Here is a 14,249-nt window from a genome sequence, read left to right as displayed (position 1 = left end):
TAAAATAAAATACTTACTGGAATGTCATATTATCTTTCTTGATAATAATCATTATTAAAATATTACAAAATAATATCTTCCTTTGAATGTTGATTTACAGTTCATGATAAATTCTCACATATTTTACCATGCTATGTTCATAATCACCCAGAGAGATAGGCCGATGCTGCCACCCTCATTTCACAGCTGAACATCTGAGGGTCCTCTGGTTAAATAATGATTCACATAGCTAATCACTCAGATCTTTAGGATTCTAATCCAGCGCTTTTGAGCAGGTTAGCCTTGATGTTCATTGAGTAAATTTAGTGAGAAAGCTCTAACATAAAATGTAAAGAATCTCACCATAAAAGACTGTCAATAAGCAGATTCCACTGTTAGAAACGGACTCAGGATGCTGACAGTAATGGAAGGTAAATCAGCATTAAAGACAGATGATCTAACCAGAAAAGATAGATAGGAAGCCAAGCAAGACTCTTTTCCCCTGTGATGCTGAATCAAAGGAACAAACAAAATCAAACGTATTGCTCACTTGAATTCCAGCTCTTCTTTTGGCATCATTCATGGTAACACAATTCTTAACTGAAGGTCCTGGAAAACTTTCAATTGAACTTATACTCGCTATCTACGTTCAGAAAAATATCAGTGGAGAAGGAAACAGATAAAAAAGTATCTTTTTATTTCCTCCAACAATGGGCAACCACATTAGGGAGGAAAGAAGACACCTATTGCTCAAGTTTGATTAGGGTAAGGACAGGAAATTGCATATTTTAGAATAGAAGAGATTTCCCATCATATAAACATATAATAATAGCCTTCTATCATTTGGGCTAACATTTACATTACCTAAAATAAACTCTCATCCTGATGTTGTTCTATAATTGGCATGTGACAGAATGCACACTGAGGCAAATATAAGTTCAGAAAGCATCCTCTGTCTTTATGTTATAAGAAATCTTCAGACTTTCCTAAACAGACAAACTTTATTTTGTTGCTATGCAACTGACATGCAACATAGTCCATCAGACAGTAAATAAGTTATGAATTTTATAATGAAAAGTCTTTTCTCTCTGTTTGAGAACAAGCCGCAACTTCCTTTCATGCTTTCCTAATCCACCACAGCCCTCTAAAGCTGTTTCACAAACGGCAATGTTTTGGCAAGATAAACAAGCAAATGAATAACACAGCAATGACCCAAATGCAGTTTGCAAACATCACGCTAAGAAGCATCAATACCATTCAATTCATTCCTACAAGCCTGGGAACCTGGGCTCCCCAAGCCTGGTAAAAAGAAGTTTGTTTCGCACCCACGTTCTTCCAGGTGGCTGAATATAAATAAGCTTAAACAAAGGAGATTCTGGCAATATCTGTTGAGAGGCACCCATCACTGCTACGCATCTCAGCCACGATTCTGTGTCAGGGCATAAGGTTGATTTCAGCCATGAGGAAAACATCCATGAGGATAAAATGTTTCAGGGTTGAGACTTGCGGCTTGTGGGCCACATCCATGTTTAACATGACCTGTTCAGTGTTCAAAATGTTAACTATCATCCAACATTTAAAAATTTTTACATAAAAATCTAAATGTCTTGCATTTCTTGAAAAATCATAAAATAACACTGAATTTGCATTTTTTTGCAAAAATCAGTTAGAATCGACTTCCAGCAGAAAACTGGAAATAACCTAATAGGAGAAGAGATAGATAAATTGTAGTACATTCCTACAATGGATTACTACAGAGCAATAACCAGAACTAACTCAACATCATGAATGAGCTTCACATATCACAAGCAAAAGAAATGACACACAGAAGTGCACACTGCCTGGTTCCACTTATGTGAAAACTAGTGAAAAACCAATCAACGGCAGTGAAAATCAGCATAGGTTTATCTCTGGTGGAAGGAGTATGTTTGGAGATGTTGGAGATATTTTATATTTTGATCTGGGAGGTAGGCTTATAGGTGTAAATGTAAAGTGTAGCCACTGATAAATTCAGGTTTCAGCACCTTCCACACCTTGCTGTATGCATTTCATATGTCAATAAGAAATGAAATTAAATGAAAATGTATCAATTGGCTAAGGAGCAGCTGGCCTTTTAAGGTGAGGCCTGGCCTCTCTGCCCGTAGCCAATAACTGTCTCACTCAGATGGCTGCAAAAGAATCCATGGGCTGGGGCCCAGCAATCTGTTTTAAGGAGCCCTGCAGGTGATTCTGATGAACTATTAAAGCTTGAGAAACTGCTATAGAGCACTATGTACACAAAATAACATACAAGAAAGGCAGAGGCAGCCCATATGAAGCCCTGTTACCCCTTCCCCCATCATATTTCAAGAAACCTAGGAAGAGAAGAGTTTGTTGGCTTCCTCAAAGAAATCTATCAAGACTAAGTTACAAAATTCTTGGAAGGAAATGTGCAGCCAACACACACCATTCCTCTTTTAACCATTAGACATTTTGATTTCACTACTGTTAAAATTGGGTCCATATCACTCATTTTAAAAAGTAGAAGCAAACAGCTATATATCTTTGATTATGATAAAATTATCAAACATAAAGCATTCAGATATGTTCCAACTCTGAAAACATAAATGAAAATCTACATTAAAGGAGTTATTGTGGCTCAGGGAATCTTAAAAGTTATGAGAAACTCACAAATTCCCCATTCTCACTGTTACTTGCATAAACCTTACATAAAACACCACTTGGCAATCTCTATTTTCTGGGAAGTTATCAACTTTTAAGCAAGTGCCCACACAACCACACACTGCGATATAGTCAAAATGGAAACTCAGTGGCAACAGAGAAGGCATTTTGAATCTGTCGAGGAAATCAGAGATGCTTACTATATACTTATTCACTGATTAATATTAATTAGAAAAGCATAAAACAATTACATGTTATGATAGAAATATTTACTCTGTGTATTTGGAGAAAAGTTAAGGGATAACTTTTCTTTTTTGTAAGCTTAAGTGATTCTCCTTTACCAAACTGGTATATATTCTCAGAACAAAAATCTTTTTGTGTTCATGTTAATATTGAGGAATGCCCTAGCATTTAGAAGGAGAAAGAGAGAGAGTTCTGAGAATAATAAAGCATAATAATAATACTACATAATATAATAATCATGTTTTCAGGTGATGATTCTCTGAATTGTTTCATTCAGTACCTCACAGTGGTTGAACACACAGAGAGATAATGAAAAATCAACTTCAAAATTACTTTGGCTACCTAGTTCACCTCCAATTTGTCAAATGCTTGGTTTGGGAATTAATCTAGACGTCGTGTGATCAGGGCTTCGTGGGCGTGCTCCTAGTGCAGTGGACAGGGCTCCATGCTCAAAAAGGGGTCTCAGGCTTGGGGTTTGATGCCCTGTGGTTGATGGCTTGAAATACTTAATAATGTTATCATTAAATTTGTGTTTTATAAGTGAAGCTCGATATGACAGTGGACCTTGTGCTGGGGACACTAAGAGCCTAGCATCATTCATTGTTCTAACTCCTGCCAACTCCCCATGTCTGCTAAGTGAGTTCCTGGTTACTGGCTCAGGCATTCTGCTCAGTATAGTTGCCTGGCACCCTGCCAGGGTCCGGGGCATGGACACAGGAAAGGTCGAGGCAAGTTACAAGGCACCCAGAAGGCTCTACTCTTACATGTGGGTACCCCCATGCCCAAGAAAGCATAACATGAAATAGCAAAAGACTCCATGACAGGTTAAGAGAAAAACTGTGGAAGAAAGGAAAAGGGTTGCATCTTGCTTTTTGAACAAGTGGCCCACATTTTCATTTGGCATGGTCCTCACACATGATGTAGCTACATTTGCCCGTTTCAATGGTAAAAAATCAAAAGAGTAAAGAAAGGGAAGTAGGAGGCATAGAACCAGTGAGGTACGCAGAAAGGAAACGAGGGGATAATTAGGGTTCAGAAATTAAAATTAAAATTTCATATTGTTACAAATGGACTATATATCTTCTTTCCAAAAATGCTTTATTCCTCTCTGATTAAGAAGTAACATACATCCCAAAATATTCAGATATATTCAGACACTAAAGATGTGATTGTAAATCTTCATTCAAAGAAGTATCACCAATTACCATCACCCAATCCAGTTCTATCCAGTGTTACCTTCTCAATGTTGTGAATCAGGCATTTCCAGCACTTTGAACCTGAGCTTACTCTGTTTTAAAGACATCTAAACTGAATGCAGGTTAATCAACAATGAGATCATTATCTTTTCACCTTACTGTTTGCTACCTCCAATTTTACTAAAGGATACAGCACTTTAGCCTGCCAGGGGATGACGTTGACTAAACACATTTTCAATGTTTTCTTTTTAACAGTTAATATATTTCCAGGATGAAAGTCCATTTCTTTCTAAAAGGTTCCTAGGACACCCATTGAAAAGTCAAAAGCAATGAACTAAAAGGGATTGCTATTTTGTTGGAAAAGAACGACACCCTTTGTATTGAAGTGGGGAATTACAGACTGTGGTCACCCTCTGCACAGTGTCTCTTTGTCAAGTAATACATGCTGAAAAAAAAATAATACAGATGGGAAAATATTGTGCACTGTCAGATCTTGGAAACGGCCAAAGGATTTTTCCTCACCAATGTCTTGTCGATGACTTTCACATTCTGGCACCCTGAAAAAATAATGCATACATTTAATATGAACTGAATGCAATAATAATCAGGCAGGTAATCGTTTTCCCAAGGAATGTAAAATTTGACAAATGTAAGGTTTATGATTCAAGGTAGGCTTGCCAAATCTTATGTGGCATGAGACCATTTTTTATTACCTAAACAGTCCTTAACACAAAATGACTGGCACATATTTTTATTAACACAAAGAGTATATTCTTTCTGCCACATTTAATAGAGAGTCAGTGACTGAAAGCTCTCTTTTAGGATATGTCTGTAGCAAATTAAAATGCGTATTGAGGATTCACAGAATGGCATTATCCTCGCTGAGGCTCTGTCTGCAGACTGAGTACAGTAGTGAGTAGACCATTTATCTGGGGAGTTCTGTATATGGGAACAATGCAGATCACATGGATTACAGAAAAGGAAACCCTCTTTACCTTCAAAAATTGGGTCACTGATAATTAACTCATGGCCATTCTTTCTAGCTACTGGTTCTTTCTGAGTCAAATTAGAAATAGTCACTAGTAATATTTTAACATTTATTTATTTATTTATTTATTCATTCTCTCATTAAATATTGTTTGTGTGCCAGGCACTGCTCCAGGAACTGAAATACTGTAGTCAAGACAACAAAGCCCCCTGCCACATGCATCTTTTGTTCTAAAGGGGAAACACAATATATGATGCCTATAATTTTAAAAGGAAATTCTATGATAATGATATATAGGAGACAATCGGTGCTGTGGAAAAAGGAAGAAAGAAAACTAAAAAATAAAACTGGAAGTCAAATGGATGGGTGGAGGATGAATTGCTATTTTAAACACAGTGATCAGGATGGGCACCTTTAAGAAAGTACACTTTATGTGAACACGTGAAAGATGAGAGGAAGTTATTCATGAAGGTATCTGGAGGAAGAGCATCCAGGCAGAGGGAACAACCATTGCAAATACCCCAAGGCTGAAACATCTGATACAATCAAGGGACTTCAAGGAGACATGTGTCTCCTGGGTAGAATAAGGAAGGGTCACATTAGTTGAAGTTGGGATCAGAAAGATAACAGGAGTCAAGCCACATGAGGCCTTATAAACTCCTGCAAGGACTTTGGCATTTACTCTGAGTAAACTAAGAGCCACAGGGGGTTTTCTGATCCGAAAACTAACATGATCTCAATTAATTTTTAAAAGAACCATTCTGGTTGCCATGATCAGAATAGACTGGGAGAGGTTAGGGAGGTGAGGACAGACACGCTCACCCACAATGTCCATGGGAAGAGACACAATGATGGCTCTAGCCAGGGCAGTGGCAGGGGAGATGACAGGGAGGTCAGATTCTGATTATATTTTGAAGATCGAAGATAGAGCCCCTATGGCTGTGAGGGTGTGAGAGAAAAGAAGAGTCAAGAACAACTAAAGATTTTTGACTGAGCAACTGAAACTATTGGATTAACATGAACTGATAGAGAAACTGCAGGTGGAGCAGGTTTAATGTGGAAGGTTAGCAGCTTAGATTTGGACAGGTAAGGGTTTTGAATGTCACTTAGCTATCCAAAGGGAGGTGTCAACTATCCAGGTAGATTTATGTGTTCATGCATTATGAGATGAGAAAGCGTCAGATGTTGCATCTACCCTTAAGCACTCATACTCACCAAAATATTCCTCATAAAGCTGTGAAATATAAAGATTGAGTAATTACTAAAGACTATGCACATGTAGAGTTTTTCAAAGCTGTCAAGATGGGGTCAACATCAAATTTAATATACCCCAAATGATCCCACACTCTTCCCTTTCAATTCACTTGTCTCCACCAAGGACCTTCACTTAAAGACCATAAAAGAAAAGAAAGTTGTAAAGAAGATTGAGTCTTACCACTCAGAGCCATGGCCAACCGGAACTCTTCCTTTAGTATCTCAAGGACGTCTCGAACACCTTTCTCCCCCTAACCAAGATACAAAATAATTGTGCAAATCAGTCTAACTTGTTTTATTTATTTGTTTTACTGTAAAATTGTTTGTTTTATATATTTATTTCTTTGTCCAATTACCTGGAAAGCTAAGCCCCAAATGACTGGTCTCCCTACAAACACAGCCTTGGCGCCTAGAGCCAGAGCTTTCAGAACATCAGTGCCTTTCCGCACACCTCCATCCAGGAAGACTTCCACCTTCCCTTCCACAGCCTCCACAATTTCTGGCAGAGCATCAATCTGGGAAAGAAAAGTTCAATAATGTGACTCTATTAACACTGAATTGTTATTCACCTCCACCTCCAAAAAAACCACTGACATATCCAGCTTGGGCTTAGAGTTAAAGAAGGCAAGTAGGTTTTGAGTCAATAGTAAAATTATTTCCTCCTCAAAGAAGAGAGGTACAAATGCTAGTAGCTAAAACATCAACGAAATTTGGAAATAAGTAGCTTATTTTTCTTTTAAAGTGCAAGGTTGCCTTTTTTTGTTTCTTATATTCAAAGATTGTTATAATAAAATAAGAACATAAAACACTTGCTCTTAGCTTTGTTTTTTTGAGACAGGGTCTTGCTCTGTCTCCCAGCCTGGAGCGCAGTTCTGTGATCTCACCTTGCTGCAACCTCCACCTCCAGACTTCAAGCGATTCTCCTGCTTCTGTCTCCCAAGTGGCTGAGATTACAGACACCCACCACCATGCCCAGCTAATTTTTGTGATTTTAGTAGAGACGGGGTTTCCTCATGTTGGCCAGACTGGTCTCTAACTCCTGACCTCAAGTGATCTGCCTGCCTCAGACTCCCAAAGTGCTGGGATTATAAAATGTGTAAAAGTAAATGAAGTATTGTGTTTACATAAATTATTCTGAGCATTACTCGTTGCAAATCAATTGTTAAAATTCATTCTCAGATAATAGTGCAAGCAGTGTGCAAAATGCAAACACAACTAATAAAAGCAAAAAGTAGTCTCTTACTTTCTCATCCAGACTATTTTGCATCCAACCATACAGCAGAGAACTGTCTATGAAAATAGTTTTCTTGATTTTAAGGAAATGTGACCACTTTCACCATGAAGATCTGGTCTTGATTGACAACTGATGATGATGGGCTTAGGTTGGCATCAAAGTGCACTTGCCTGCACGCTTTGGCCACTTCAGCCAAAAACATGTGAGCAGAGTTGGTAGAATGCCATTTCTGAACACAGGCCTTAAGCAACCTCGTGCATTCCCGCTTACTCTTTTGCACCATGTCACTTGCCTTGAGAAGAGCTTCCACCAGGTATTGTTTCCCTTCATCTTTGGCCCCAGGATAAATATTCAGGAAGCAGAGCTAGCACAACCAAGCCCAGCTGGAGCTGACAGATAGTTGGATACCAGCCACCTAGCTAGTACCAAGCCTAAATCAGTAGACACTGGTCAACACAGACTTTCATGGAAATAAATGATTGCTGATTTCAATCAATGAGTTTGGGGTTATTCATTTTATAGTGTCATATGGCAGTGGCTAACCAATACCATTGGCTACTTTGATGGGACTCTGCATTTTAGAATAAAAACAATTTACAAGGTGGGCTAGAGGTCAAAATCTGTAGAAATCACTCACATTCATCTCAAAATGTTAAAATCTAAATTAAGTACAGTTCCAACTTAAAATGTATGCTGAGGAAGCTGCCACACACTGAAGTCCACCTTGTTCAAAATAATTGTGCTGAAATCATTCAAAGGTTATCCTACCTCTACCCTAAAATTTTAGAGTCTAAACTTAAATAGAGTTTTATGTATGAGGCTGAAGACCAAACAGGGCTACGGATCTGAAGGAAGTGGAGGTAACACTTGGCATGTGGCCCCTAAATGTTTGGCAGGTAGTGTGATTTTCCTCTTTTCCTTTTGGCTTTCCTGCCTTGCCAAACATGCTTTGGATCTATTTACATATTTCCCTTTTCCTATACATAGTCCTCTTTTTGCATTCAGGCAAGTTACGTCAACATATAAATGCTATAATTTCCAAGCGATGATGCAAGCTATAATTAAGCATATTTCCCCATTTGAAACCAGAACCAAAGAAAAATATTAGCTAGCTTAGGTTCAATACACATTTTCAAAGGCAGTCAAATCAAGTGTGTTTAGGTAATTTCCAATGCCTACCCTGGCCTAAAAGTAAACTAATAAAGATACTTATAAACGTGAATCTTGTGTTAAAAAACTGAGACCAGATTGGTGTTTCGTGTGTCTGTGAACAACAATGTTCCATCTATTGCTAAGCGTTTCAATCCTTCCCTTTTTCTTTCAATAGCTGCAGTTTTACTAGGTGTATATTACACAAAATAATTCCGATCAGAACAGATTAGATAAATAAATACAGGAGACGGACTCACTATGTTATAGCCCTGTTTATGTTACCCTCTTTTCAGCTTTCTATACATCTGTGAGGCCATTCATTTTAGCTGTTTCTTAGTGCTTCTTTGGGCAAGTAATTGTAGGCTTAACTCCACTAGAGTTAATCTCCAGGAAAATATGGTAATATCCCTGTATACTGTTGCTTATTCATCCCTCTATTTGCTGTTTTATCAAACACTTTATAAAGGACGTGGTATATTCAAGGCACTAATGTCAGGCAGAGTAAGGGAGGTGGAAAGAAACCCACAGGGGTCTGACTGTCAAAGAGAATCCTCTTTCTCATTTGTGTTTGAGTCACACTCTTCCAGAATGCTCCCTCCACAACTTGCTCCACCAACTCCTCCCCCAAACACAACTTCTACTCGCAAGGAGCTCTCTCTCACCTTTCCACCTTCCTGTTGCATCCATTGTTGTACTCTTGATTTCTGACATTTTGGGTATGGAAACATTTGTTCAAATCAGAACAGTTCAAAATAAACAAAGCAGGTGGAACCAAAGGTGCTTAGTTAAACACAAAGAAGACAGAGTCCAACTTACTGCCCATAAATACTCCCCAGGCTGTGTACCCACTCCACCCATCACACTTCACCATGCAGCCCTAAGGGGCTTTTCCTAAGCACACTTAGGAAATCACTGGTCCATATACATTTTGCCGATTGTCTGCAACTGCAAAAATGACTGCAATGATTTCCTCTCTGTCTTCATTTCCTTGTAACATTATGGGAGAAAGGGAAAGGAAGGAGGGTTCTGTTCCCCCACTGCTTAGATCTGAACTGAACTTGTGATTTGCTTTCACCAGAGGAATATGAGCGAAGTGACAGGATGTTCATTCTAAGCCTAGATCTCAGGGGGCCTTGCGTGCTTCCGCTAACTCTCTAGGAGACCTGCCATTTCATGAGAATAAGCCTAACACGCGCTGGAAGATGGGAGACAATGCAGAGCATCCCTGCCGAGCTCATCCTATGCCAGCCTCCTAGTAGACCTAGTAGCTGGTCATAGACACATGTGAGTGAGTCCAGCCAAGACCAGAAAAGCACTCAGCAGATCTCAGCCCAAACTGCCGACCCACAAAATTGTAAAATGAGATCATGACGATTGTGGTTTAGCCAGTAAGTTTTGGAGAGGCTTGTTACACAGCAAAAGCCAACTGATACATTAAATGTTTCTCAAAGATGGAATTGCATGGACTCTTTTTTAAAAAAATAAATTAAAATCTCTTAGAGTTCACAGGACATGCCCAAGAACTTAACAACCCAAATGATTATTCTATAAAAATGTTTTGCAGTTGAGAGTTTTCACCGTGAAAGAAAGTCATATTTCTAAGCTTGAGGTAGTTTGGGTCTGGATAGCATCAAAATAAAAAGGCAAAATTGAAAAATAATGCTCTAGTGGGGAGGTGGGAAGAGATAGCATGGGGAGAAATGACAGATACAGGTGAGGGGACGGAAGGCAGCAAAGCACACTGCCATGTGTGTACCTGTGCAACAATCTTGCATGTTCATCACATGTACCCCAAAACCTAAAATGCAATAAAAAAATAATAATAATAATAAAAAAAAAAAAAAAAAAAAGAAAAATAATGCTCTTAGGATTCAAATACTCCAGAGAATCTCAATTTGAGAAGATCTAGTGCTATGGATTTTAGAAATCATTATTCTAGCCTATTATTTTCTAATTACTTCAAAGCCAATCTGGATCAAATTATTACCATGAAATGATAAGTGTATTTTGGACACAGTCTTGTTTTTTAGTTTTTCTGGGATGTAGCAGGGGCCTAGCAGTACTTCTCAGAAGCAACATATTAAGATGAATTGAAGTTAAATACCTGTTCTAGGATTCCTAGTGACAATAACTATTTCTCCATATAAGCAAACTCTGATTTATATTAGCCTGGCTAATATAAATATTTATATTAATGGTGAAGTTACTTTTGCACCAACCTAATAGAAATGTAGAATTCAGAAAGTTGTCCACGTTCTTTTTGTAAGCAACACAATCCTGTGAAGATGTGTAGACTTAAAAGTGTCAATGACTTACTCACCTATATCTTATCCCCTAAGAAAGGTGAGACAAGACTCTTATTTCAGTGCTCTTCCCATGACATCATGCTGCCTTCGTGGCTCTAACTTATGACATAACAAAATCTGCAGTACAGCAAGTTCTTCTGTGCAAGTACTGACACCTGGACACCACAGCCTCCCCCAAGCTTTTGCCACTCAACGCGAAAGCCACACACTGAGGGAAAAGCACCCTTCACTGTACACAAAATTCTTACTCACATTTCTCTCATCATCATGAGCTTTAAATCTGCTCTGAAGTGTGAGGCAAAACTCAAGCAAGTATCTCCCCTCACGTACACAGCATGCAAAGAGGAAGCTTATTGTTTTGTTTTTTAGATGGAGTCTTGCTCTTGTTGCCCAGGCTGGAGTGAAATGGTGCAATCTTGGCTCACTGCAACCTCCACCTCCCAGGTTCAAGTGATTCTCCTGCCTCAGCCTCCCAAGTAGCTGGGATTACAGGAACCTGCCACCATGCCTGGCTAAATTTTTTTCCTTTTCTTTTTTTTTTTGAAACAGAGTTTAGCTCTGTTGCCCAGGCTGGAGTGCAGTGGCACAATCTTGGCTCACTGCAATCTCCGCCTCCCAGGTTCAAGTGATTCTCCTGCCATAACCTCCCAAGTAGCTGGGATTATAGGCACCCACCACCACACCTAGCTAATTTTTGTATTTTTAGTAGAGACAGAGTTTCACCATGTTGGCTAGACTGGTCTCAAACTCCTGACCTCAGGTGATCTGTGTGCCTCAGGCTCCCAAAGTGCTGGGATTACAGGCATGAGCCACAGTGCCCAGCCAGTTATTGTTTTTTGTTTGTTTGTTGTTTTTTTAAATTTTATTTTATTTAGTGGTGATTTGTGAGATTTTTGGTGCACCCATCACCCGAGAAGTGTACACTGCACCATATTTGTGGTCTTTTATCCCTGCCCCCCCAACTTTTCCCCCCAAAGTCCCCAGTGTCCATTGTATTATTCTTATGCCTTTGCATCCTCATAGCTTAGCTCCCACATATCAGTGAGAACATACAATGTTTGAATTTTTATTCCCGAGTTACTTCACTTAAAATAATAGTCTCCAATCTCATTCAGGTCATTGCAAATGCTGTTAATTCATTCCTTCTTATGGATGAGTAGTATTCCATCATGTATATGTACTGTGGTTTCTTTATCCACTCATTGACTGATGGGCATTTGGTTTGGTTCCACGATTTTGCAATTGTGAATTGTGCTTCTATAAACATGCATGCGACAGTATCTTTCTCAAATAATGACTTATTTTCGTCTGGGTAGATACCCAGTAGTGGGATTGCTGGATCAAATGGTAGTTCTACTAAAAGTAAAACTAAAAGTTCTTTAAGGAATCTCCACACTACTTTCCATAGTGGCTGAACTGTTTTTTCTTTGTTTGTTTGCTTGTTTGTTTATTTATTTATTTATTTATTTATTTATTTTTATTATACTTTAAGTTCTGGGGTACATGTGCAGAATGTGCAGGTTTGTTATATAGGTATACATGTGCCATGGTGGTTTGCTGCATCCATCACCCCATCATCTACATTAGGTATTTCTCCTAGTATTATTCTTCCCCTAGCCCCCCACCCCGCTACTAGCCCTAGCCTAGCTCCCCACCCCCTAACCGGCCCCAATGTGTGATGTTCCCCTCCCTTTGTCCACGTATTCTCATTGTTCAACACCCACTTCTGAGGGAAAGCTCTTAAAATCTGCCCCAAGTGCCTCTGTTGGTTTTTTTGGCTTTAGGCTCTTTGGGGTCTAATTGCTCTTCAATATAGTTCTAATTCAGTCCCACACTTTTTTTTTTTTTTTTTTTTTTGAGAGTCTTGCTTTGTTGCCAGGCTGGAGTGCAGTGGTACAATCTCAGCTCACTGCAACCTCTTCCTCCCACATTCAAGCGATTCTTCCGCCTCAACCTCCTGAGTAGCTGGGACCACCGGCGTGCGCCACCACACCCAGCTAATTTTTGTACCTTTAGTAGAGACGGGATTTCACCATAGCCAGGATGGTCTCGATCTCTTTACCTCGTGATCCACCCGCCTCGGCATCAAAAAGTGCTGGGATTACAGGCGTCAGCCACCGCACCCGGCCCTAGTCCCACACTATTTAGGCCAGTTTAGTTCACTTTTATACCTAGATTCTGGACTCTGATTTTCCAACCCCAATGTATAAAAACTAAAGCTGCACATTGGAATCTCCTGATAGCTTTAAAAAAAATGCTACTGCCTGTATATACCGCTAAGCCCCAAACAGAGATTCTCATAAATTGATCTGGGGAGCAGAGCAGGATTCTTGAAAGCTCCCCAGGTGATTCCAATGCACAGCCAAGGTGGTTCACAACTCAGCCAGACTAGGCTATTTGCAGCTCCCTTCCCCTCACCCGGGTCTAAGCCCTTTTCTCCTTTTCCCACCTCCCCACCCTTTCTCTGTAGCTTTTCAAGCCCCACCCCACAGGAAATTCCAATAGGTCCCTCCACCTGATTTCTTGCCTCAGTTGTACTGATGATCTCAAATTCTACCAAAGCCTTTGCATTCCCACAATTCTCTGTTAGCTCACTTCTTTGAACATTCATGGCATAATCCTTTCTTTCATACTCCGGTTTACATACTTATTGATGTATCTATGAATGCCAGAATAATCCCTGCCTACAAATGTCTCCTTATTTAACAGGGACTTTCATAGGTTACAAATAAATGTACTTGGCTAATTAAACATAAATGTTTAATAATTATTATATATAATTTATAATAATTATTAATAATAATAAAACATAATTTGGGTAGTTAGGTGCCACTAAACTTAAAATCCAAGATCTCACATATTTGCACCTATTTCACCTTGAATGATCACAGAAAGTATGTACACAGAGGAGGCAGACATAAAGATAGGAACACAGTGATGGAAATGGGAACTCCAAAGGGAAATCTCAGTGTTTGCAAAAACTCACAGTGGCTGGCACCCCATCAAGTTGTCGAGCCCCATGATTCGACACCAAGATCCCATTCAAGCCATGTTTAACAGCCTCCCTGGCATCATCACCTGGAGAGAGTAAAACAAGCATCTTAGGAAAACTATATAACTTAACAGGAGGCTTGAGTTTAGAAGCCTCCACATTCCAGTCAAAGGGAGGCTGATTCCCACATGCATACCTTGGTCAATACTTTTACCATAACGGTATACCCTAGGGTTACTGTTAG

At 39.3% G+C, this 14,249-nt stretch overlaps 1 protein-coding gene across 1 annotated transcript in view; it reads right to left on the bottom strand.

Annotated features, from left to right (window-relative positions):
- Positions 1 to 4,238: 4,238 nt before the first annotated feature.
- The window catches only part of HAO1 (hydroxyacid oxidase 1), a 52,492-nt gene continuing 42,481 nt past the window's right edge, over positions 4,239 to 14,249 (bottom strand). The window contains exons 5-8 of the mRNA XM_003933214.4: positions 14,000 to 14,091; positions 6,678 to 6,836; positions 6,503 to 6,572; positions 4,239 to 4,636 (exon numbers count right to left, since the gene is read on the bottom strand). Coding sequence (XP_003933263.1) covers positions 4,566 to 4,636; positions 6,503 to 6,572; positions 6,678 to 6,836; positions 14,000 to 14,091 — 392 coding nt within the window. The 3' untranslated portion in view covers positions 4,239 to 4,565. The remainder of the gene's footprint in view (positions 4,637 to 6,502; positions 6,573 to 6,677; positions 6,837 to 13,999; positions 14,092 to 14,249) is intronic.

The sequence above is a fragment of the Saimiri boliviensis genome, chromosome 9, assembly GCF_048565385.1.
Source record: "Saimiri boliviensis isolate mSaiBol1 chromosome 9, mSaiBol1.pri, whole genome shotgun sequence".
NCBI lineage: Eukaryota > Metazoa > Chordata > Mammalia > Primates > Cebidae > Saimiri > Saimiri boliviensis.
Note: the sequence above shows the minus strand (reverse complement) of the source record. Positions and strands in the feature narration are given on the sequence as shown.